At 38.8% G+C, this 26,073-nt stretch overlaps 1 protein-coding gene across 2 annotated transcripts in view; it reads right to left on the bottom strand.

Moving 5' to 3' along the window:
- Positions 1-19,733, bottom strand: part of zc3hc1 (zinc finger, C3HC-type containing 1) — a 75,110-nt gene extending 55,377 nt beyond the window's left edge. The window contains exons 1-8 of one of the 2 annotated variants that reach the window (XR_013130962.1): positions 19,452-19,733; positions 14,079-14,181; positions 13,733-13,883; positions 13,552-13,635; positions 13,348-13,475; positions 10,722-10,858; positions 5,480-5,726; positions 5,163-5,351 (exon numbers count right to left, since the gene is read on the bottom strand). Coding sequence is in view for 1 of the 2 variants with exons in the window: in XM_077006500.1 (XP_076862615.1) it covers positions 5,163-5,351; positions 5,480-5,726; positions 10,722-10,858; positions 13,348-13,475; positions 13,552-13,635; positions 13,733-13,883; positions 14,079-14,181; positions 19,452-19,693 (1,281 nt within the window). In the remaining variant the exon portion in view is untranslated. The remainder of the gene's footprint in view (positions 1-5,162; positions 5,352-5,479; positions 5,727-10,721; positions 10,859-13,347; positions 13,476-13,551; positions 13,636-13,732; positions 13,884-14,078; positions 14,182-19,451) is intronic. The other variant, XM_077006500.1, reaches the window with a different exon arrangement.
- Between the last annotated feature and the right edge of the window lie 6,340 nt (positions 19,734-26,073).

The raw sequence follows: 26,073 nt of genomic DNA, 5'->3' as shown, positions 1-26,073 counted from the left end.
TTAAAGCTCCACAACTGTGGAATAATCTTCCTGCCTTTATTCGGGACTCAGACACAGTCTCAATGTGTAAAACTCAACTAAAGACTTATCTGTTTAGTTTGGCCTTTGAATAATCTGTTACATATTTACCACATCACATATCTTTCTTCTCCGAGGTTCACTTGGGGAGTAACACTGCAGTTGGAGCCTACAATTCCAGTATCATCGCTCCGAAACGGAATGAAAACCTGGCGTTCATCATAAGACATTAACATTGACAATATCAACACCCAGAACTAGTTACCTATTCATTCTAGTTACCTTATACTTAGCCTGATTGTGTGATTTACTTGTAACTTGTGTATTAGTCTGTATAATTTGTTTTTGTGTAATTTGTGTGTTAACGGGCCGCCCAATGGAGGATGGGTTCCCTTTTGAGTCTTGGTCCTCCCAAGGTTTCTTCCTATTCCCCACCATCTAGGGAGTTTTTCCTTGCCACTGTCGCCTTTGGCTTGCTCATTAGGGATTTGGACCCATAGTATTGTTAACCTTGTAAATCCTGTAAAGCGCTTTGTGACAACACATGTTGTGAAAAGCGCTATACAAATATATTTGATTTGATATGGCATAGCCACAATGATATAATGGGAAAATGGACCAATCAGAAAAATAAAAATCCAATTTTTAAAAAATCACTTTTTACCTTCAGAGTCTACTGATTATGCTCATACAAATTTTGCCATAATTGGATCAAATTCCTAGGACTAGTTTGTAAATAGCTATTTTCAAACAATTGATGAATGTGACAAAAGTATGCATTTTTAAATAGGACTTGTAATGGCAAAGTTGTCAGGTGTACTGCAAGGAATAAAAATAATCAAGTTGCATGTTCCTAAGTGAAAATTTGGAGGGGTTATGCATGATTTTCAGAAATAACGCCACCTAGTGGCCAAATGTTTCAAAACTGCATAGCATAACACATAGTCCTGAGATATGCACAGTGGTGAGGTTTCATGTTGATTGGCCAATGATAAGTCTATCAAATGGCCAATTAATTCAAATTAAAATTAACTGGCTCCTGGCGGCCATGTTTTTTGAGTGATGAGGTCATCATTGTGTGACTTCATACCACTTGGGCCCCTGATGATGCCTGTAAAGTTTTGGTATTTTTTGTAGTTTTGATGTAACTAATGGTTTCTGAGAAACAGTTTTTCCCATGTTATAGCACCCCCTATTGGATAATTGTGGCCAGCTTTGACCTGTGGTCCCAGAGTCATGTGCCCTAACAACTGATGGATTTTCATGAAGATTGGTCAAAGCATTGCTGAGATATAGCTGCTTAAGTAAATTTGGCCACGCCTCAGAGCTATTGATTGACATGTGACAACCAGACTGTATGGAAATGTCAAAATGTTTTAAGGAATGTTGATATTGAGATTCTATTGAATATTTTGACACCAAGATTGTGGTGATCAGATGAAAAACCAGGGACTAGTATAAAAAAGGCATATTATGCAAATGAGCAAAAAATCTAAGTAGGTGGAGCTTAATGGTTCTTGAGGCTTTTTTGTTTGTCTGGAGCTAAGGAATGCACCTGAAGTGGAATTTTGTTTCTAGGACCTACGGGGTGGGAGATATGGACCAAAACGCGAAATGCTGCGCTATAGTACCACCATCAGGCCAATGTGGGTGTCTGTACTTTAGCACAGTCCCGCAAACAGACTACACCATTCTGCCAAGTTTGGTGTCGCTGGGCCTTACGGTCTAGGCTGCAGTATGCGTTTTACCAGTAGAAAATAATAATAATAATAAAGAAAAACCCGAGCAATTACAATAGGTTTCCCACAATATGTCTGTGAACCCTAATAATTATAACACAACCTAGCACAATGCAAGAGAAAGTTACAGTTAATTCAAAAGACAGTTTTACAGCGTTTTAACCAATGCCACAATTCGTAGTTAGCATGCTAGTCACAAGAGATTGCTAAAGACAACAATATATTAAATCACACATGATAATTTCTTGTGTTTTACTTTTTAGCACATAATCTATTTCCAAATGAATGAGAAATAATATTTGTAGATTGCAGAATTGTTTAAAGATTTTGTATCATTTTTACATGAGCTTAAAGGGTACAGCAGCATAAAAACTGGAGTGCATCAGTGTGAGCACATTGGAGAAAAGCTTAAGTATAAACAAATCAGTATTTCTAGCTTTACTAGATTATATAGTATAGTATATGATTATATAGTAGGTAAAGAACATTTTTGTGACAAAATACTGATGTTAAAATAAAGTCCATTATATTTCAAATGTGAAAGTATTGCTGTCCCTATTAAGCTCAAGGTGCTCCCTTTAAGGTCACTTATATAGTCTGCTTATGTGAATAGTTAATCAATGATGTAAAAACAATCATCGTCAGATTTCTATGTAAATTTAAAGTAAAATAATTACCAATATCTTATTTTTTTTACAAACTTAAAATTAAAAAGTGTAAAATTAAAAATAATTGAAATTATTTACATTAACAATTTTAATTGATTTAAAATGTAAAATAAAACAAAAAAACTACCCTTTGCCTTCAAACCAGCATCAATTCTTATAGGTACATTTGCACAAAGTCAGGGATTTTGTAGGATTATAGTGAGGTGCATGATCAACTAGTTGTACCAAACTGGTACTAATGATCATCAATTTCACAAGTAGGTTGAAACACAAAGTAAAGTAAAACAGATATAGCTGTGCCAGAGGCTTAAAACTGGGTGAGGAAAAGCCAAACTCTGCTACCAGGCTGAGGTTGTGGAAGAGTTATGTCACAGGTCATACACCATGGCAAGACCATGGCAGGTGTGCTCACACCAACAAGACACAAGGTAGTTGTACTGCATCAGCAAGCTTTCTCCCAGACAAAGATTTCTAAGCAGACTGGGGTTTCAATATGTTTAAGCTCTTTTGAAGAAGCACAAAGGAAACTTAAGTGCCAAGGAAACTTAAGTGCAGCAGATGACAGACATCAAGCTAATTTCCTTTCGAAATCTGAGGATGCCCAGCCGTACAATCACCTCAGAACTGGCAGAAACCAGTGGGACCCTGGTACACCAATCTACTGTCCAGAGAAGTCTGGCCAGAAGTAGTCTTTATGGAAGCATTGCAGCCAAAAAAACATTGCTCCAACAAGGCCAAGTGGCTCTACGCACTATGCACAAAAACATAGAACAGAATAGAATAGAATAGAACAGAATAGAATAGAAACATCTATTATTGTCACACAGGTGGGAATTTTAGGTGTAACAGCAGCCACAGGTAATAAAGACATGAAAACAACACTATCAATGATAATAGTAATATATACTGTATATACTGTACAGTAGGGGTGTGTTTAAAAAAATCGATTTTTCGATTCAAATCAATCTTCATTTGAATGATTCGATATCAATTTATTAAACCTGAGATCGATCTTTAGAATTGGCCATTTTCCCCGCATATGCGTACCGTTTAAACGGCTCACGTTTTATCTCACGTGACATGCTTTAATTCCACCTTGTTTAGGTGTATGAACCCTGCAAACATGACTTTGTTCATTGCGCTGAAGCACGGCACGAGCAAAGTTACAAAATTCGAGAGGTGCACGAGCTCGCGAAGCGATAGGGCACGGGCGGAGCCACCGCGATTACGTCATTTACGGCACGCCGGTCGAAACGCATAAAGCTGTGAAGTTCTCTCAACAGCTGACAATATTGTTACTGCACAAAGGAGCTGTCTCACTCCTCAACATGTTGATCAGCTCCTTTTCTTGCAGAAAAATTTGACAATCTCCAAGATGTCAGAAAGCAGTCATGAATAAATCTTCGTTTTTGGACCTTAATGTTTACAATATTCAGAACTATGTTCATAAATGTTTTTGTTACATGTAAAAAAAAAAAAAAAAAAAGACTTAATTTGCACTTTAAAAGGCTGTTCAAAACCGCTTTCAATGCATTTTCTGGTAAAGGAGCTTTGTGTGCATTAATTGATAAATATAAAAAAAGAATGTAACTGTTGTTCACAGTATAAACACTAATATCTTAATACATTTTAATAAAATTTGAGTGTTCCTTGTATCATTACAACATTTCACATTCAAACTACACTTTTTATTGTAACTGAAATTTCCCTACAAGAATCGATATTGAATCAGATTGAATCGAATCGAAAATCGAATTGAATCGGGACCTTGTGAATCGGAATTGAAACGAACTGGGAAATCAATAGTGATACCCACCCCTACTGTACAGGGCTATACCAGTTTTGGGTTCACCTGGAAATATATAAGGTGTGCCAGTATATTGAACCCTAAAACAGGACAGGCTATTTACAATAAAATAATAACTTACAATATATTAATCTACAATAGGAACTGGGGTGCAGAAAAATGTGAGAGCAGGTGCTCTGGCCTGATGAATCAAAATGTGAAATATCTGGCTGTAGCAGAAGGCAGTTTGTTTGCCAAAGGGCTGGAGAGCGGTACAATTGTGTGTCTACAGGCAACAGTGAAAATTGGTGGAGGTTCCTTGCTAGTTTGGGGCTGCCTTTCTGCAAATGGAGTTGGAGATTTGGTCAGGATAAATGGTATCCTCAATGCTGAGAAATACAGGCAGATAGTTATACAGGCAGATAGTTCTCCATCATGCAATACCATCAGGGAGGCGTATGACTGGCCCAAAATTTATTCTGCAGCAGGACAACGACCCCAAGCATATAGCCAATGTCAAAGAAATATCTTCAACATAAAGTAGTAGTAGTAGTAGTAGTAGTAGTAGTAGTAGTAGTAGTCCTGGAAGTGATGGTATGGCTGTGGTTAGTTCTCCAAGATGGTTGGGTTAGGGTTAGCAACCTACCAGCAGAGTTCCTTCAAAAACTGTGTGCAAGTGTACCTAGAAGAATTTATGCTGTTTTGAAGGCAAAGGGTGGTCACACCAATTATTGATTTGATTTACATTTATTTTCTGTTCATTCACTGCATTTTGTTAACTGATGAAAAACTATTAGCATGTCCATTTTTTACAGCATTTTTTCACACCTGCCTAAAACTTTTGCACAGTACTGTAGAATTAAAAAAATATTAATGTATACCCTTTATACTGTTGCCTTAATTCATATAAAGAGTTTAAAGCTATACACTGAGAAAATAGTTTGTTCTTACAGGACTACTGGCAGAGGAGAGTCGTGGCCGTTTTGTCTTTCTCTGGGGACTGGAAGGCATTTCTGTCATCAGGCCATCTCCATATCCTCTGCTACGGGTCACAGGCCTTTTGCCCCTTATCTCCTCGCTGGGGCTAGGAGAGTCCCTGCTCCGGGTGCGAACCACCAGGGGGAATGAAGAACTCTCAGGCTATATCCAGATACAAAAAAATTGTTGTATTACAAGATTACAACAAAATTGGGCATAAATACCAGTACTGAAATACTTCAAATCAAAATGAAAGCATTTTTCATGTCTTCAGTAGCAGTGTGTATCACCTGCTCTGTGCGCGTGGTGTCCTGGCTGCGCAGCTTCATTCGACATGGGGTTGGCGACTGAGAGGGTGAGGTGGGTGTTAGTCTATCTCCACTACGCACTTCCTGCACTGGACTTGTGGATTGGTAGAAAGAAGAGCTGTCCCCTTCACCAGAAACACTGTCCAACTGGTAGAAGTTCCACATGCCAACTTTCCTCATGCAGTATGTGCAGGTAAGAATTGGGAGATTCATTGCACACAGACCTGGGCTAAACAAAAATAAGTAAACATGCATTGCCATTAAGAATGTTTCATAACACAAACAATATATTCGTAAGTGAGCTATGATCTGTATACATAAATCTAGAAACTGCACAATTTGAATATACAATATTGTGAGACAAATACCCACACATCATCAAATGACACTGAACACAATGAGATCTATAATTTGTAATATATTACACTTCTCAGTGATGACTCGGGTGTCCATGTGGCATAAAAATATTGAATATAAACAATTTACGATTATATTAGTTTAACACATATCACTGGATCAAAAATGTCAAAATATCTCCATATTTCATTTTGTGAGCCCTCTGTCAAGGAGTTTCTGACCAAATTAAAAAAGTGGGACACACTCCATCACTGATCTCAACTCACTTCATTCTTGCTGCAGCTCATATTACAAACCTAATTCCTGCAATGTCAACAAAAGATTAGTGCAACATCACCACTGTCTACATTACATTTAACAGATCAAATGTCAGGTGAAATAGCCACTGACATGATAAAAGTACGGAATTGGTTAAGAATGCTGACCTAGTACCATTTTTACATTTACGGCATTTGGCAGATGCCCTTATCCAGAGCGACTTACATTTTTATCTCATTTTTTTTATACAAGTGAGCAATTGAGGGTTAAGAGCCTTGCTCAGGGGCACCTCAGTCATGGCCTCAGGTCTGGGGATCGAACCCACGACCCTCCGGTCAGAAGACCAGTTCCCTAACCAGTTCCCTAACCACCAGGCCATGACTGCCCATTTTCAAAACTTTAGTATTGTGGCAATTCTTTACTACTGGTACACCATGCAACATTAAATGTCCAATTTGCATTGCATGATGGTGGGATGGTTGGTGTTTAAAATTGGAGGATCCTATTAATGATGAAGCAAAAGGCAGGGTGTTTCCTTTTTTTTTTAATATTAAGACTTTGCAAAGAGATGTCCAAGAAACTTATTTCCTAGCAAATCTATATTTTGGTGATAGTCTTGATTAGCCCCTCCCTACAAGTCAATCATTTCCTTGTTTCCATTATTTTACATGCTGCGTTTTGGTTTCAGTTTCCATGCGTCTTCTGCCCTTCATTATGGTTCTCATAATGTCTTGTTTTGTCCTTATTATTAACATTGATCCACCTGTAGCTCTGGAAGGGCTAGAGCGTATTACAGAGCACGTCGAGATTTTGCACCATACAGCTTTAGACAAGGTTGCACCATTGCAATATTGTGGAAGACAATAAGAGAGTAAGCCAAAGAAGAATGGCTCCTTGGTATAACGAGCACACGCATAGTCTTAAACAAGCCGCGCGAATCCTGGAGTGTAAATGGCGAAATTCTAAGTTAGAAGTATATTGATTATCATGGAAAACAGCCTTATTGAATATAAGCATGCCCTCCATAGAGCAAAATCCTCATACCTATGGACTTTATTAGAAAAGCATCCTATTTCAAGCTGTATCTAGCCTAAATTTTATATTAGTCCTACTCTCTCAGCATTACACTGGCTTCCAGTTAAATATCAAATTGATTTTAAAATTCTTCAATTCTTCTGTTGCCCTATAAGGCGTTAAGTGGTCTTGCTCCATAATATCTGAGTGAACTCATTGCATATTATAACCCATCTCGCCTTCTGCACTCCCAAAATGCAGGATTTCTTAGTTTAAAAAATTAGTAAGACTATAGCCAGAGGCAGAGCTTTCTCCTTTAAAGCCCCTCAGTTATGGAATAGCCTTTCAGCTCCAATCAGAGATTCTCACACAGTTCCAACCTGTTGTAGTTTCCCGTTTATCCATGATTAGGCCTGTCACGATAAAATTTTCAGAACGATATATTGTCCCAGAAATTATTGCAATAAATGATAATATTGTCATTTTAAAGTGCCATTATAGAATGTTTTCTTGCTTCTGGGCTCCCCAAAGGAGCTTTAAGACAACGTGCCACAATAATAATATAGTAGCATAATAATACAATTACACCAGTTTGCAGTAATGTATTGTAAAGCTCATGTATGGGGTCATATTTGAGCTTGACCACATATCTGTAGTGGCAGAGTAAAATGAGATGTCCAATCTTCTTCAGAATGCCATCTTTCACTTCATTATATAAGGTTGGAAAGGCAGTTTGGTAGATATAGGTTTTCTTTGGCAGTTCATACTGCTTGTCAAATCTTTGCAGCATGTTTATAAATGTTTTCTTTTCGACTGTATTTAACGGAAGCATCTCTTTGGCTATATAGCGAGTTAAGCCTGGTTTATACTTGATGCGTCGCGAGGGTCCGCACGGCGAAAATGATGTAATCGCAGTAGCTCTGCCCGTGCGCGAGGGTCTCGCACGGTGTCGATTCATGAGGTCGTGCACCTCTCGAATTTTGTAACTTTGCGCGCGCTGCACCTAAGCGCAATGAACAAAGTCATGTTTGCTGAGTTCATACGCATTTATAAGTTGAATTCAAGCACTTGTACGTCACTTTCAAGGTTCATTTCAAAATTTCCCAGCGCGTTAAACTTAATTAAGTTAAATATTTATACATATACTCGAAATGATTCAAAACAATTAGCTTTATCACATTATTTAATGGTTGTTTATTTTCAAAACGCCCAATCTTAATGTCTTCACGTTCTCTCCAGTTTCGTCCTGGAATTACAAGAGGCTCGTATTTGTTAACGTAATACAAGAGAACTGTTCAGTCAGATAGCTATTTGTTGTGAAACAAATTCCAGCCTAAATTCCAGCACTTTTCAAACCTGAAACACAAAGCAATATTAAAATTCATCAGGTAAATGTTCCTTCCCCTGTTTTTGAGGGGAATGTCTTTATACAACCACATATTGTTATGGAGAATAATAATAATAATAATAATAATAAATTTTATTTATAAAGCACCTTTCATGAGACCCAAGGACACTAGAATAAAATAATAAAAATGTTATAAAATAATAAAATACCAAACAATGATTACACAAACAATTGCTCACTCATATGCTAGCTGATATAGATGAGTTTTCAGACTGATTTTGAATGACGGTAATGACTGATAGGTACGTAACGGGAGATCATTCCATAGTTTAGGACCAGCAACACTGAAAGCCCGATCACCTAGAGTTCGCATTTTTGCAGATGAAACTGCTAGATGATGTGAGTTAGAGGAGCGTAAAGTGCGTGTCGGAATATAATTCTCCAAGAGGCTAGCCAGGTATGAGGGGGCAAGGCCATGACAAGATTTAAAAACAAGTACCAGTATTTTATACTGGATTCGCAACTGTACTGGCAGCCAGTGAAGATCCCTCAACACTGGTGTAATGTGTTCCCGAGATCTTCTATGGGTCAATACCCTGGCTGCAGCGTTTTGGACATACTGCAGCCTGTTTAACAGCCGATTGGGAAGACCATGTAATACTGCATTACAGTAATCAATACGAGATGTTACAAATGTGTGTATAATGGTCTCAGCAGCAGAAAAGGAAAGATACGGGCGGATTCTTGAGATGCTCTTGAGGTGGAAGAAGGCAGATTTACAAATATTTTTAATATGAGGCTCAAATGATAGTGTTGTGTCAAAAGTAACACCCAAGTTGAGGACCTAATCCGAGGAAGAGACAACAAAGCCCGGTATAGTGAAGGGGATGTTACTGAGCTTCCCGATAGTCGCAGGTGAGGAAATCAGCATGACTTCAGATTTTGTACTGTTTAGGCTTAGGAAGTTATCACTCATCCAGGCCTGAACATCAGTTACACTGCAAAGAATGTGATGCGGCAAGTACAAGTGCCCCCACCATTCGCGGAGGTTCGCGTGAGGTGGGTGAGTTGTGCTACGGTCACTATAATAGACAACCATTAAATAATGTGATAAAAAGCGAATTATTTCGAATCATTTTGAGTCCTATTAGCCTCGAATACGTTTGCGAGCCAACATCTCCACCTGTGTGTGTGGAGGCACTGTTATTGACGCATACGCTCTCCGTGTACTGCACTCATTTCCTAACCGGTAAATGTCGCTCTCTGATCACAGATTCATCTTCCCTTAAGGGGGGAGGGGGGGTGTGAGAGAGCAGCACTGCGTGCCTTTCTGAAATCTAATGTAGTTGCGGTTTATTCTCATGTAAACAAATTTGCACGGAAAACCAATGGCCAATTATCGACATCAGCAAAAATGATCACGGTTTTAAAAATTATCGTACAATAAGTCGATAATGTAATCTATCCATGATTAAACCCATTGCTGAGCTACATTTTAGGTAACCGCTTAGTTTAACAAATTTTTTATGAGCTATGCAACATTAGCGCTTGTACTTCTATGGTACTCTCTAGAACAGGTGTGTTCAAACATTTTGCAGTGAGCCATGGCCAATCAGAGAAAGCAGTGTGGATAAAGTGGGTGAGTCTTCGACAGGAAAAGCTGCGTGACGGTTGTTGTGAACCAGGTGTGGTTTGGTCATCAATTTGTCATGCTTAAATATGTAAGGAAACTTCCACCTCGGAGAAAGAGCACACTTACACCCACACAGGTATCATATGTGTATATGACTACTAGTTAAGAGGCGGGCACCTTGTGTGTTTTGTTAAGGTTAGACAGTAGTAATTACATCTTTTCTTTTCTGCTAGTTACTGCTGTTAGCTTTTTTGTTTCATTTCTTTGGTGCTATCTGTAGCGCTCCCCTGGTTGGTTAGTTTATATCCTTTTTTTGTGTTTGTGTGTTTGTCCAGTGTTGTATAAATTGACGTACACTGGTCTGCTGCTATCACACCTTGCACTAAAGAGTTATCCTGTTGTATCCGCCTGCTTATATAGCTTTTGACTTTTACACCTTATCTACTCCACACACGCTATTTTGGTCATGGGTTTGTAACATCTTGGCATCTACAATGTGGCAGTAGTGTCATTCTTCTATTTAATACTATCTGGCTGTACTGGCAACATGGAATAACTACCTGAAATATTCTACACAAGTTTGGCAAATTAAGATACTTAATAAGCTTTCCTACCTTGTTCCCCACCCACACACAGCCACAATACAAGCAGCAATCTGGATGCTGAGGGGATTTGATGAAGATTCATCCCGCATCTTCTGCTTATCCTCAACCAACTGCAAGATCCTACTGACTACATCTTCAGTCAATGCCTGCAGTTACAAATACAAAGATGAAAAGTAATTTGTGGACAGAGAAGCCAACTTGTACAATCAAAAAAGCCTTTCTAAATAAATAAATAAAATTGAAAATGTATTTGACCTTTTCATAACAATCAAAAATTCTGCAGACCACATTCATCTACAAAATTAAGAATCTTGCTCTAACCTCATTAAGAATATTTGAACATGTCAAACCATTTTACAAATACTTCATTTTCTTTTTTTAGCTTTCCAGATTATTTTCAGTTAACACACATCATTAGGGTTGGGTACCAAATCAGTAAGGCACTGGTTCCGAAATGACTGATATATACCAGACCAATTTGCACCATAGATTTCAGTGCCTCATTCTGGTACTATTTAAAGAGATGGTTCAGCAAAAAAAATATTTTTACATGGTTTTTCCACCTTTAGGTTTTCTAGTGCTTAGAAAATGATTGGAATGAAGTTAGAATTTGCTAGAGAAGCATAAATAGACAATGTTGTCAAACACTTTTAAAAAATGTATTAAAATTAATACTGGTTCTGGCACTCTGTTTTAAAATTTTTTGTTATAGCACGAGTATCTGTGATAAGGCTTCCAAGCTAATTCTTAGTGATAGCCATATAATGTCATTCCTACTAGTGCTGGGCGGTATACCGGTTCGCACCAAAAACCGATGTTTATTTTTGTTATCATAAGAATTTTTCATAAACCGGCCACACTGGTTTAAATAACCTTCACGTGTCCAGAACGCAGCACGGTCGTTAATTGTTTCTCAAGGGACGCTTTTTATTGCTGCGCCGCTAAGCACACATGCAACAGAGCACAGAAAATCTAGCTTGCTGAAAACGAGGGACATTCTGAACCACAAATTCTACCAAACATTGAAGTAAATGATGCCCCAAAGGAATTTTAGCCAAAGAAAGGAGCCGTGTCTTTTGTCAGAAATTACCGTATTTCCTCGACTTTACATCGCACCTCATTATAAGTTGCACCTACAATGTTTAAAAAAAATGGAAAATGTTTTATAAGCCACACTGGGCTAAAAGTCGCATATATCTACTGAACATTTAACGGAACATAACTGAACTGATCAGTTTCTGAACGGTGCCTGTAGCATTTCATGTGCTACAGTTTTGGCTTTCTGACTCCCCTCGTTTATCCACGCATAGGCGCTACAGATGATATTGTCAATTTACGTTTCTATTCATAAATGAGAGCTACACTTTAATTATCCATCACAGCAAACGGCATTATCTATGTCTAAAACACACTGGCTCAAGGGTTTTAATTATTTTAAATAAAATACACACTAGCTATACTGAAGTTCACCACTGACCACATGACTTCACAGTATTACAGCAATATTATGTCTAAATATCTAGTTAGGACAAAACTAGAGTGCTCAATGAACTAAGTTATAATCACTGTAACTCCCGAATATCATCTGTAGCATCTTTATGCATGTGCATAAACGAGGGGAGTCAGAATTTGGCACAACACGTTCGTTTGAAATAATTTCTCCATCGTGCCTGCTGCTTGCATGTGCTAAATGAAATTGAGCACTTTCTTCTTTGATTTACAACTTTGTCCTACCACCTGATTAACTTCCTGCTCCACCCCCTGACGGGTGAAGAAACATTTTTATAGTGGTTTATAGTCTATAAAATACGGGTAGCAATCGTGGAGGCTCCGCTGTGGCATGTCGAGGTTGCGTTATGTTTGCAGGGTTCACCCCCCTTTTAAGGTGGAATTCAAGCACTTGTACGGAACCTTACAGGTCCATTTTTCAATATTTTCCAGCATCTTCAGCTTATTTAAGTTACATATTTATACAAATACACATATGGTCGAAATAATTAGCTTTTTATCACATTAAAAGAGATAAAAAAATTAAAAGGTTTTTCATTTTTACTGCAACTTTAGTGCTACTATTTGAAAACTGATCATGTGAGGCCATGCAAATCTGTATTACATGTAATACTTAGGTGGAGACATTTTTCTAATGGTGGAATAGGGTACTCTTAACCACTACTGCAGTAATTATTTTTGTAATCAATGCCGTTAACATCATGCATGGGGGGAAAAAACCGTCAAATACCGTGAAACCGATATAATTTTGGAAAATACCGTGATATAGAATTTTGGTCATACCGCCCAGCACCTATTCCTACATAGTTGACTCATCATGTAAACATATTTTAACATGGATATGTGTTTACTGGAAGAAACCAAAACATTTCTGAATGCAAAAATTTGTTAAATGTATAATCTTTTGTGTGGCTAGTTTTTAAGGTTTACATTTTACACCAAGGGCCATTCTGGTCACCAAAAATGTTCTTGGAGCAACAGGCTTGTGTTGTTATACTTCAGTGTCTATTTCTTCCCAGATTAACTAAAGATAAAACAAGGGTTTTTTTTATATTTGGGAAGTTGTTTGCATTTTGCGGAAAATATTTCATGCTTCAGGGAAAATCACTGAAAAGGCTTTTCTCACCATAGCTTTGAGTTGCTCTGGCTTCATGGTAGGAAGCTGCTGCTGAAGCTGACAAGCACTCCTGAAACGTTCTAGGAAATCATTGAGCAGTTCTTCGGGTTCATTGATTGGAACCATCCAAAATCTTTCTAAAAAAGAAAGGCATACACTGACACACTGAATTTTAAGAGTCTATAAATGTGACCAATAGAAATCTCCAAGTACCAGGGCATGGAAAATCCGGCCATGAACAAAATTTTTTATGGTGGCTCTGAAGTTGTCTTGTCAACTCCAAAACACGTTCTTCATCTGTATGTAAAAGTAAACAATTCATAGTACATTTAGCATTGTTGTCAGCTAATTTATCATTTGCTTAAATTCAAAACAATTTCTGATTATAACTAACATTTCTGGAAGTCCAGGGTTGGTTGAACGGATGCACAAAGGAACATTTGACAACTGGAACACTTCAGCATGTCGCAGTCTACATTAATCCAGCCATACTGAGCACATCTCAAAGGTGAGAGAACACAGGGCTTTCCAGTCCATTTCAAACAGTTTGCAAGTTAAGACATATTTCTGAAGAAAACAAGTAATTTCTTAATATTTTAAAGTTATAATTACAATTCTAATTAAAGCATTTTACCTAATGAAGACACAAATGGTAATGCTTGTATAAAATGTGTTTACTGAATTGCATTAATATCTGCACAGTCGAGTTTCAAGAACATCTGAAAAGCTTTAAAGGATATAGAGTACGATTCCACTCTAGCAAAGAAAGCATCTTTGTTTGTAGCCTCACATGGTGCTTCATTGATGAAATCTGGACCCAGCGAGTTCGAAATTTGAGAGGACCTACAACACAAGAAAAAAATTCACACCAACAAAGTGTTAGTAAACGTGTATGTGTGTTGATGTATTTATCTCATCATGGATGCAATATCCTGTCTCATGTACACCAATACAGTGTCTGGCGTCCAGAATAGTTTCAGAATAATCCCCCTACTCAAACATCCCAAATCTGAAAATTAAGCCAGTTGAATCAAGAGGGAGGGGGGAGCACTCCTCGACAAGAACACCGCTACGTTTATTCTTGACGCATTGTGACTGGCAGGAGGGTCCGCGCATCAAAAATTACATTCGCGGTGGTTCCGCCCATGCGCATTGGCCCTGCACAGTCACGTTGCGAGGTCATGCACCTATTGATTTGTGTAACTTCATGTGTGCCTTCAGCACTTCAGCGGAATGAACAAAGTTATGTTTGCAGGTTTCTTACACCTTTACAAGATGGAATTCAAGCACTTGTACGGCACTTTCAAGGTCCATTTTCAGTATTTTCCAGCACCTTAAGCTTAATTAAGTTACGTATTTATAAATATACTCAAAATAGTTCGCTTTTTTATCACATTATTGAGTCGTTCTCACAAAATTGGAATTGTGACGGCATGAGGAATTATTTTTTTCTTCTTCACATTTTAGGGTAAAATTCTCATTTCCGCAATATGTCCAACTTAGAATCAGTGTTGGAAGGTGAGGGGTTAAGTGGAAGCCTGTGAGCCTGTGTCTCCCCCTATCAGGACTGTGATGCCTCCGCAGAAAGTTGGTGATTGGTGGGCCCACTAGTCGTTTATAGAGGGCCTTGCAGTTATAATTCAGTGCAATACCAGTTTCAAATGACAGCAAAATTGACCAATCAAATCTTACCTCTTAGTGGGCAGGCTTAACAGTATGATAATTTCCGCCCACCCGTTAGCGTACCACCGCTAGCTAGTTTCATTTCATTCCTTTGATACCCTCGTGCACGTTATTTACATATTTCGCTCCCGAGGAAAACGGAGCTGTGGAATCTTATTTTGTTTGGAACCTTATTTTGCTTAAGAAGTTATCTAGTACAGATATTATTGCAGGGGTGATAGTGGGAAAAATTCCTGAGCTTGAACTTTTTATGAGCGGGGGGGGGGGGGGGGGGGGGGGGGGGGGAGTGGAATTGTACCATAATTAGAATATTTAATAATTAATCTTTAAATTAATTAATAATAAATATGTCAGGTAATCATTATCGTGAAATAAAAAAACTAATTTCTATTAATATTCTGAGGCAGGCATGATTAATTATTTATTCATTACTGTTAGTAAATTATAGGATACCAGACAACTCAAAGAAAATATGCAAATAAAGTTTAAAAGAATTACAAGTATTATGATTATAGTTAGCTTAAATATATAAAATATTTAATAAATATTTTGTGTTGGTTTATTAGGACATACATTTTGTGCTTTTGTTCATGTATTACACCTTACGCCGTAAGGCGGCCAGGATTAACCAAATCGTCTGACCACCTGTACCGGCTCAAAAAAAAAATTCCGATGTCTGAAATACAGGCGGTCCCCGGGTTACGACGTTGATCCACCGTAAATCGATTTTCGGTGTAAATCGGAACATGAAATGAAATGTGAAATGAAATGTGCCATATTTTGTCAATTGTGATTTTTACACCCCAATCGAAATTTGTCCTCCGCTTTTAACCCATCTGTGCAGTCAGAACACATACACACACACACTAGTGATTACTAGGGGGCTGTGGATCAGACGTGCCCAAAGCGGTGGGCAGCCCTAGCCCGGCGCCCGGGGAGCAGTTGGGGTTAGGTTCCTTGCTCAAGGGCACCTCAGTCATGACCTGTCTGGGAATCGAACCCACGACCCTCCGGTCACAAGACCAGTTCCCTAACCGCCAGGCCATGACTGAGTTATGAAAAATCATAACTCGGGAACCTCGTAACCCCTGGACCGCCTGTATGATGTTTATGCATTAATGTCTTCGGCACGACCAATCAAGTTGAAAACATTAACTGACCAAAACAAACTGGACTTAAGGCTGGAGGGAGGTAGCTTTTTTTACGTAATGTCCGAAAATCAGAAGGCGGGATGACCCGCAAGTCAATCAAATGACACCACCGTCATCCATCCAGCGCTGATGATCCAGTGAGTGGATCATATTTCAGCCTCAAAACAGACAACACACGCATGTGTGTGGTTTATTATTATGATTTGACGGATTTTTCCGTCAATATTTTTAATATAAAATAACGGGGGGGGGGGGGGGGGGGGGGGTGTGTGACGGGAGCGGGCCCAGGTTTAATGGTCACGGTTCGCTACTGATGCACATGTGTACAAAGAGTTACATTTTTCATTTGAACTTTAATGTCAACTTCTGTTGTCAAAATAACTCAATTATGTATTAATAAATACTGTTTGTTGTTTAACACTAGAAGCACCATTGCGCCGGTCATTTAACCGCTGTGATGTCTACTACAAGCGCTGCCTCTGTTCGACCTACTTATACCTAGAAGCGCCGAGCACTGGTTACTTGACCGCTAGCTGTTAGATACATACATTATGTATGGCTGCTTTTGACACACTGGCATTACAAAAGAATTAAGTAGAATGCAAGTTACGAATGTAAATGCATACCTTTGCGAGCAACGTAAAACTGAGATGATGGCATGGGTGGTGCTGTTATGAACACTATTCACAATAGCATTCATGAGGCAACGCGAGCTATAAATTTGTCGGGGCGCAGCTACACAGTTTGAGTGAAAACTCTGCGTGGGCGATCGAACAGCAACACAGTTTGCTTGAAAGCTCGGTTTGGGCGTTTGAACAGCAACACAGTTTGCTTGAAAGCTCGGTTTGGGCGTTTGAATAGCAACACAGTTTGCGTGACTCCTCAGTTTGGGTGTATGAATGGTTGCATAGTGCATTATAAAAATGGCATGGAGAATCATGTACACCCCAAAGCAAGTACTGGACATGCTGTGCAATATTGATGAGATGGAATCGGAGGGCGAACAATGTGAGGTGTCTGATGGAGAGGGCGAAAGTGAAATGGATCTGAATCTTGAATCTGATTCAGAATCGGACTCTGAAACTGAGTGTGGTGGTGACTCATTTCAGGCCAAAGACAGTAAGGTATGGTTTGAACAAACTGCTGGCAATCCTCGGGGTAGAGCACAACAGTGCAATATTGTGAGAAAAACCCCCAGGGCCTACGTGTTATGCCAAGGACAAAATTAAAAGTCCACTGTCCAGATTACTGTGTTTGACACAGAAATGTGGGGTGCAATTCTGAAATACACAGAGGCAGAGCCTGAACGAAATAATGCTCACTTCAAACTAACAGCTGACAAACTGACAGCATTTGTGGGTCTCATTTATTTGAGAGGTATAACAGCCGGTAAAATCATGAAACTTGATGAATACTGGTCTGCTGACTTGGGAAATCCCATTTTCAAAGAGACAATGTCTACACAGACATTGAGATATAATGCGCTACCGGGCTTTGATGACAAGAGCACAAGGTCTACCCGCCTCGCGACTGATAAATTTGCTATGATCTCAGAGATATTTGATAAATTTGTGAAAAACAGTATTGCTTCTTACACGCCCGGTGAGAACATAACTGTTGATGAGCAACTGTTCCCAATTAAAGCTCGCTGTCGTTTCACTCAGCACATGGCCAATAAACCCGATAAATTTGGGATTAAGTTCTGTGTGGCTGCTGATGTTTGAAAAGATGAAAGCAGGCCGGCTGGTCAACGGTTGTCTGAAAATATTGTGTTGCGTTGCGTTTGATGGAGCCTTTCACAGGTAAAGGAAGAAATGTAATGACTGACAATCTCTTAGAAACTTAGAGAGAGAAAGAGTATGAAATGGAGGACATCACCCAGCATGGAAGACTTTTTGCTCTGACTCTGCTGAGATCCACTTGGGTTAGGTAGAGTTCTAGGCAACTAGCACCAGTGCACTGGAGTTTGTACCACGTATACTTTGGCTATTTTGTACTCACTTATATTCCATATAAATTGGTCTAAAAGAACTTTTGGTGTTAAGACTTTGCTTGGGTAACTCAGTCAAAACCAATCGGTTCATCGGGGCAGTGTTGGGGCCGATCTGGGTCTGGAGAAAATATCCCAACACATGCAAAAGTTTAAAAAGGCAATATTTTTATTTGCACATTATCAAATTTATTTTTACAGTTTTTAAAATTTTAAACATTTACATCTAACATTTTGAATTTTCAAATTAACAATTTTACTTATTGAATTGTCTATTTTTGTCATGTTAAAAAGCTGTTGATAAGCCTAAGTGGTCTGTTGACTAACTGTTGTATTTATTCAAATAATTGATATGGGAAGGTTACAATATTTAAAAATGTATCAATCATGTCTTGTGATTATTTGACAGGAGTTTTACTTTTAAACTGTAAGTGTATTTAATTTAGTTATAGTGCAAATACAATACAAACTAAACCAAAATTTTAAATATTTGCCGTATTTTCAAAGTACACAAATATGTATGTTTGGGTGGATTTTCATGCATTTTACCTGATGTGAAACTCGTTTCGGGTGGAAACTACAGCAGTAATCTGGCAACCCTGATACATTCCAAAAATCTTCTAGATATAACTAGCTATAAATGAGGGGCGACTCTATGTACAGTTGTTCGAACGATATATACAAAAGCTCACAGCGGTATGACGGGTTAGGTGCCCACATACTTTATGCCATAGTTAAACTAGCAACTTAAGCTACCTGTATATCATCCTGCTTGTGCATAACCCAACTATAACTAATTGTGTATTATCTTGCACTAGTTGTTTAGGTTACAACAATCGATGCCAACGATTCCAGGCTTCTACACCAATTCACACGATGTGAACATTTATGGAACCCACCAAACCCTAGTTTTATCTTATAGATTGTTGGTACTATTAAAATATAACAACAGCTATGCTCCAGTTAGCTGGCTGGCTGGCTGGCTGGCTTGTAAGCTAGTACAGTGACCGGCGAAGTATGACCATCTTGCTAAGTTAGCTAGTTAAGTTGCTGATAATATAAAGCAAATATCTGACGTTACTACTACCCTTAGAGAGGTATATGGTTATGTGGCGAGCTGAGCATGGCTAGGTAGCTACACTAATGACCAATAAACAGTTGCTCTAATTTAGTTTGAAATAGATTAGCTGAACAGCTACATTACTTCCTAGCCATATTTACCGGTTATCTAGAACGTAGTTAGATAGCTAGCTAAGCTAACATTTATTCCCATGGTAAAACGCACTTACCGACTTAAGACATCGTCCTCATTATCCTCCGGAGTGAAGCCCTCACTGAGAAGTTGTCTAATTTTTAAAGGAGAGATTAACAGTGCTTTTGCTGATTTATCATTAGTTTCAATACGACTTCCTGCCATTGCCATGTTCAAAATTTGGTTCGAGTCGAAAGAGTGTTCTGTAAGCTCGTGCTCCGCGCGGCAGCGTTGTTCTAAAGATTGTAAATGAGGAGCATTAGAAGCTATGGACGACATCAGGATGGAGCATGCGTACCGTGATAGTTGAACCGTGTGAGAAAAAGCATGTTCATTTGCTCATTTGGTTTAGATGTTATGTCTCAGGCATTTAGCTTTTATTACTTTTTTTACTTGATATCACGAATTCTATTTATTATGGAAAGCCGTTTTAGCTTTTATTCCTATTTTTCTTGAAATTGGGAATTTGATTCTCATGTAACAATAAATTTATTTTATCAAGAAGGATACATTACATTGAATTCTTGATATATTAAAAACAGTTACATGTGATAATTCATGACTTCTCCAATTCATTTTGAATGGGGGAAATATTTTTTACATGTAAAGTGCTGTCTGAAGATTCAGTATTGAGCCTGTTTTAGATATTTAGGCATTGGACTGCTGACTTAACTGCAGGAAGTTATGTTTCATCCATTTGTTTATGTGCTCAAGGCATTTACACAGTGAGTCTAGGGGACCGTAGTCATTTGGGCAGAGAGCCATGTAGATCTGAGTGTCATCTGCATAGCTGTGGTAAGATATCCCATAATTATGCATGATTTCACCCAGAGGAATCATATATAAATTAAATAAGAATGGCCCAAGAATTGAACCATGGGGTACACCCAACGACGGATTAAGGATAGTCTGGGCCCCTGGACAAAGGGTTGCACAGCCCCCCCCCCCCCCCCTTCACACACGCGCAATTAAAAAAAAAAATTTTTAACGCGCACTTTTTTTCACAAACGCATTTTTTATTTTTTCACATGCGCACGCTCACACGCTCATTTTTTTCACACACGCATTTTATTATTTTTTGTTTCACACGTACGCACGCTCACGCGCAATTTTATTTATTTTTTCAGACGCAAACTTTTTTCACATACATTTTTTAAATAATTTTTTTCACAGCCATTTTTTATATATTTTTTCACGCGCACACTTTTTTATATATATTTTTCACACGCGCCCTTTTTTTCACACGCGAACTTTCTTCCACACCCGCATTTTATTATTTTTTGTTTCACACGGGCATGCTCACACACGTGCAATTTTATTAATTTTTTTATATGCGCACTTTTTTTTCATACACATTTTTTATTTTTCACACATGCATGCTCACACGCGCAATTTTATTTTTATTTTTTCACACGCGCACTTTTTTTTACTATTATAAAGCTTACACTTCTACTATTATCAATAATGTAATGTGCAAATAACAATAAACTTTTTAAAAAGCTGTGAGTTGCTAGTTAGCAACGTTACACTAGCCTTGAAAAAGGCTGTGAACCTTTCAAAGTTTAATATAGTTGTAACGTTCGGGCGCAGCCAAGGATCCCCGCTTACGTAGCAAACGTTACGTTTAATAACAACAAATATTGTGCAATGGCGCACGAGAACACTGAAGCACATACACTCAACGTGCAGACTTTAGACAACGACGAGCACAAGACACTGCGCGAACGCACATTAAATAGACAGACCACAGGTGAGACAGATAATTACAAGACACACCCGCACCCACAGAGATACACTGACACAGACGAATAGACGCAGACAACGTTAACACACGCCCCAAAGGAAGGGTTCGGGGACCGTAACGTGACAATAGTAAATATAGTAATGTATAGGGCTGGGTATCGATTCAAATTCCAAGAATCGATCCGATTCCGATTCTGAAGATTAAGAATCGATTTATTTCGATTTAATCCGATTTAATCGATTCGATCCAATTCGGGGTTTAGTGTTATTAAAAATGTATTTGAGCTGTTTCCTGACTATGTACAGAAGCAACATGTTAAAACTAGTATTATATCGATATTAATCAGCAAATAGTTACTGGTAGTTGGTAGTTACTGACGGCTGGACAATAAACAGAGGACATCTTTGAGGTGTCTATATCTGCAACAGTGGACTCCTACTGGGACACTAACCAGTGCATTATTATTATGATTGAAATAATTAGGAATTCACCCAAAAGCTGTTGCTACCAAATGCATTTTTATTTTAAAAGTGCTCACACTTAATAAACTGAAAGTATAAAATGTAAACATGTATTTTTCTTTAAAGTGCGAATATAATAACAGAACTGTCACGTTACGGTCCCTGAACCCTCCCTGTTGGGCGTGTGTTAACGTTGTCTGCGTCTACTCGTCTGCGTCTGTGTATCTCCGTGGGTGCGGGTGCGTCTTGTGATAATCCTCACCTGTGGCTCGTCTCGTAATCACGTGGGGTTGATGTGGTCGCGCAGCGTCCTGTGCTCGTCGATGTTTGAGTCACACATGTTCTATGTAAATGTGTTTTATGTGCGCTGTCTGCGCTTTGGTAAATGTAATAAACGTAACGATTTGGAAAGTGTAAAGGATTATGTCTCGTCCATCGCCTTGCGCCCAACGTTACAAGAACATTTTTAACTTTTTTAAACTGTAAAAACACTGGGTAAACTGTCAGTGACATGGACTAACTGTAAATAGTCACTGACACTGGATAAACTGTCCTTCTGTTTTTAGAGGCGGGGGTAAAAGTTCACTAAAAAATCGATCTTTGGACGTACAAATCGATTATCAGATCATCTTATGCGAATCGATTCTGAATCGGAAAATCGATTTTTTCAACACAGGCCTAGTAATGTAATATTATATCATGTAATGTAATATAATATATAAGCCTTTGAAAAGACTATAAAAATAATGTAACAGAATATATGCAATATAGTATAGTATAATATAATCTAAAAATATTTATATATATTATAAAATAATATACTGCAGTATAAAGGTCAATGAGCCTTTAAAAAGGCTGTTGGTTGCTGATCTGGTAATAGCAAGGTAAAAGTTGTAGTAAAAGCACAGAGCAAGTTCACAAGCTGAACTGTCTGAATGTTTTGATACTGGCAGGGGGTTTTATATAGAACTTGCATATTCACTTGGAAGTTCTCGCAACACCTGATTGGCTCAGCCCCCGTCTTGATCTTGCATATTCACTTGGAAGTTCTCGCAACACCTGATTGGCTCAGCCCCCGTGGGAATTTATTGAAGCATGTCAAGTCATGTCAAACTGTCATTGAATGGTCATTGAATAAGAAGCTGAATAAAATATATTTTCCAATAAATAATCCTCAAACTAAATATCAGGGTTACACGCATACGCAGCCACAGCAACTACAACAAAACCACTTGCTGTTTCATCTGTCACCAAACCAAAATTGTGCTACTCAGTAAAATTAGCTTGCAGTTCTGTTGTATGAAAAGGCACTTTTCCTTTCGTGCATTCCTTCAGAACTAAAGTGACCACTGGTCTCTTTACTGTTGTTTATTAAAGGGGAAACATGAAACTAGTCAAATGGCTTGTTGTTTTCACATAAGTGAAATCACACCCTTGGCCAAATTCACTCAATTTAATCAGTGTCAAAGATAGCATTCATCAGACAAATTGCTTGTCTTAAATTTAAATAATTGCAAAATTGCTAAATTAATTTGTGTCTCTGCGCTTAAGAGAAATTTAACATAATAATTTTGAAACAATACAAATTCAGAAGCAAGTAAGGGCCTGAGTTTGTAGGTCCCTAGAAAGTCAAGGAGCCATGGTAAACGACTTCTATGGAAGTCAAGGGCCCCGTAGCAGGGGCCCTCATGATCAAGGGCCCTCCAATGGTATGCCCTGCTCTTCTCTAGGGCCCCCTGGTAGGGGCTCTCATAACCAGGGCCCTCTAAAAATATGCCCCCCTCTTTCCTAGGACCCCTAATAGCCATAAGTCGAAGTCAGAGTAGTGCCACAACGCCTCATCCATTTTCCTAAGGGGCCCAAAAGCATGGCTAGGGGCCCCAAAAGCATGGCTAGGGCACAAAAGCATGGCTAGGGCCCCCAAAAGCATGGCTAGGGCCCAAAAGCATGGCTAGGGCCCCCAAGAGGCCCTGGGGTCAAAGTCCCTAATAGTCAGAGGATCCTTAAAATGGAGGGCCCTCGGAAATAAAAATATATTGTACCATAAATGTTGATAGGCATCGCAAAAAGTTTTCGGCCAGGGCCCCCCTGACCTCAAGGGCCCCTGGGCGCTGGCCCCACTGGCCCAGTCAGTAATCCAGCCATGCGGTACACCACGGGTCACTGGCACAGTCTCAGAAACATTACCCTCCATTTCCACATTAGGACAGTTCCTGAGAGTCCAACCCAGTTCTCAAGTCTATCTATGAGAATTTTGTGGTCAATGGTGTCAAAGGCATCGCTAAGATCGAGCAGTAGTAGAACAGACATGTTTCCTGAGTCTGTATTTAGGCGAATGTCATTGATAACCCTAATTAGTGCAGTCTCAGTACTATGATTAGGTCGGAAGCCAGACTAAAATTGGTCTAGACAGCTATTTGTGGACAGAAAGTGCATAATTTGCTTGAAGACAAATTTTTCTATTATTTTTCCAATCAATGGTAGATTAGAAATTGGTCTATAATTATTTAGCAAGCTTGTATCTAGAGTTTTCTTTTTCAAGAGAGGCTTCACAACTGCAGTTTTTAATGCACTCGGAATACACCGGACATGAGTGAGGAATTTACTATTTGAAGAATGTTCACTTATATTGTGGAAAAGACATTCTTTAAAAACTTGGTTGGTAATGTATCAAGGCTGCAAGTGGATGATTTGAGATGACTCACTGTATCAATTAAACCTTCTTCATTAATAGTACTAAACTGGGACATGTTGAACATTTTGTGTGGTTTTGGAGAGAAAATCGGCTCGTTGGTGGATGTAGGCGTACAGATGGCTTGTCTGATATTGTGGATTTTAGTATAAAAAAATTTTGCAAACTCATTACATCTCTCAATTGAACCTAGCTCAGGGGTCATATATGTAGGTGGGTTTGTTAGTCTGTCAACCATAGTGAAAAGCACTTTGCTATCGTTAACATTATTGTTAATAAAGCTAGAGAAGAAGGATTGTCTAGCTTTGCACATATCTATATTGTAATCACGCAGCCTATCTTTAAAAATCTCTTTATGTACATGAAGGTTGGTTTTACGCCATCTGCGCTCAGCCTTTCTGCATTCTTGTTTTTGGTGCTGAACTGCAGGATCATTTCTCCATGGAGCTTTCTGCTTACATTGCATGGTTTTGACTCTAACTGGTGCAATCTGATCCGAAATACTGGCAGTTTTTGAGTTGAAACTATCCAGCAGAGTATCAACAGAGCCTGATGGTTGGCAAGGTGCAGAGCACACTTTGGTAACAAAACGTGCAGCTGTCCTGTCATTTATCTGTCTTTTCTTAAACCTAACCTGCCTGGCATTGCTATGGATTGAAGTCTACATTTCACAAATACAGAGTAGTGATCAGACAATGCAACATCCTTAATACAGGCTGAAATGTTAAGACCCTTTGAGATAACCACATCCAAAGTGTGGCAGTGCGTGCTTCCAGTCACATGCTGAGAAAGTTCAAAAGATTCAAGTACATCATAGAATTCTTTGGCATAACTATCATTGGGATTATCAATATGAATGTTAAAATGACCAGCAATAACAAAATGATCGAATTCAGTAGAAATAAAAGATAACATACAGTTGTGATCAAATTTATTCAACCCCCACTGAAATAAAGTGTTTTGGCCAGTTTGACATTGATTTTGATCATTTCAGTCATCTTATTTACAATTATATCAAAGAGGCACTTATAAATTAGACAAACATAACATAATATTTATGATGGAATAACCACAAATGTCTTTACTGTGCTCACATCATTATCAGTTTTATTCAACCCCCTAGTGACATTATTTTTTAGTACTTAGTACAACATCCTTTTCCAGTTATGACAGCTTTCAAGCGTGAAGCATAGCTTGACACAAGTGTCTTGCAGCGACCTATGGGTATCTTAGCCCATTCTTCATGGGCAAAAGCCTCCAGTTCAGTCACATTCTTAGGCTTGCGCACTGCAACTGCCTTCTTTAGGTCCCACCAGAGGTTCTCAATTGGATTTAAGTCTGGTGATTGCGATGGCCACTCTAGAATGTTCCAGCCTTTCATGTTCAACCATGCTCTAGTGGACTTGGATGTGTGCTTCGGATCATTGTCCTGTTGGAAGGTCCAACATCTCCCAAGCCGCAGGTTTGTGACTGACTCCATCACATTTTCCTCCAAGATCTCCTGGTACTGAAGGGAATTCATGGTACCCTGCACACGTTGAAGCTTTCCTGTACCATTAGAAGCAAAACAGCCCCAAAGCATAATTGACCCCCCGCCATGCTTCACAGTAGGCAAGGTGTTCTTTTGTTCATAAGCCTGGTTCTTCCTTCTCCAAACATAGCGCTGGTCCATTGTCCCAAACAGTTCTAATTTAGTTTCATCTGACCACAGTACACTGTTCCAAAACCTTTGTGGCTTGTCCACATGACTTTTGGCATACTG

The sequence above is a fragment of the Brachyhypopomus gauderio genome, chromosome 5 (assembly GCF_052324685.1).
Source record: "Brachyhypopomus gauderio isolate BG-103 chromosome 5, BGAUD_0.2, whole genome shotgun sequence".
Lineage (NCBI taxonomy): Eukaryota > Metazoa > Chordata > Actinopteri > Gymnotiformes > Hypopomidae > Brachyhypopomus > Brachyhypopomus gauderio.
The sequence above is the reverse complement of the archived record's forward strand: the minus strand, read 5'-3'. Positions and strand labels throughout refer to the sequence as shown.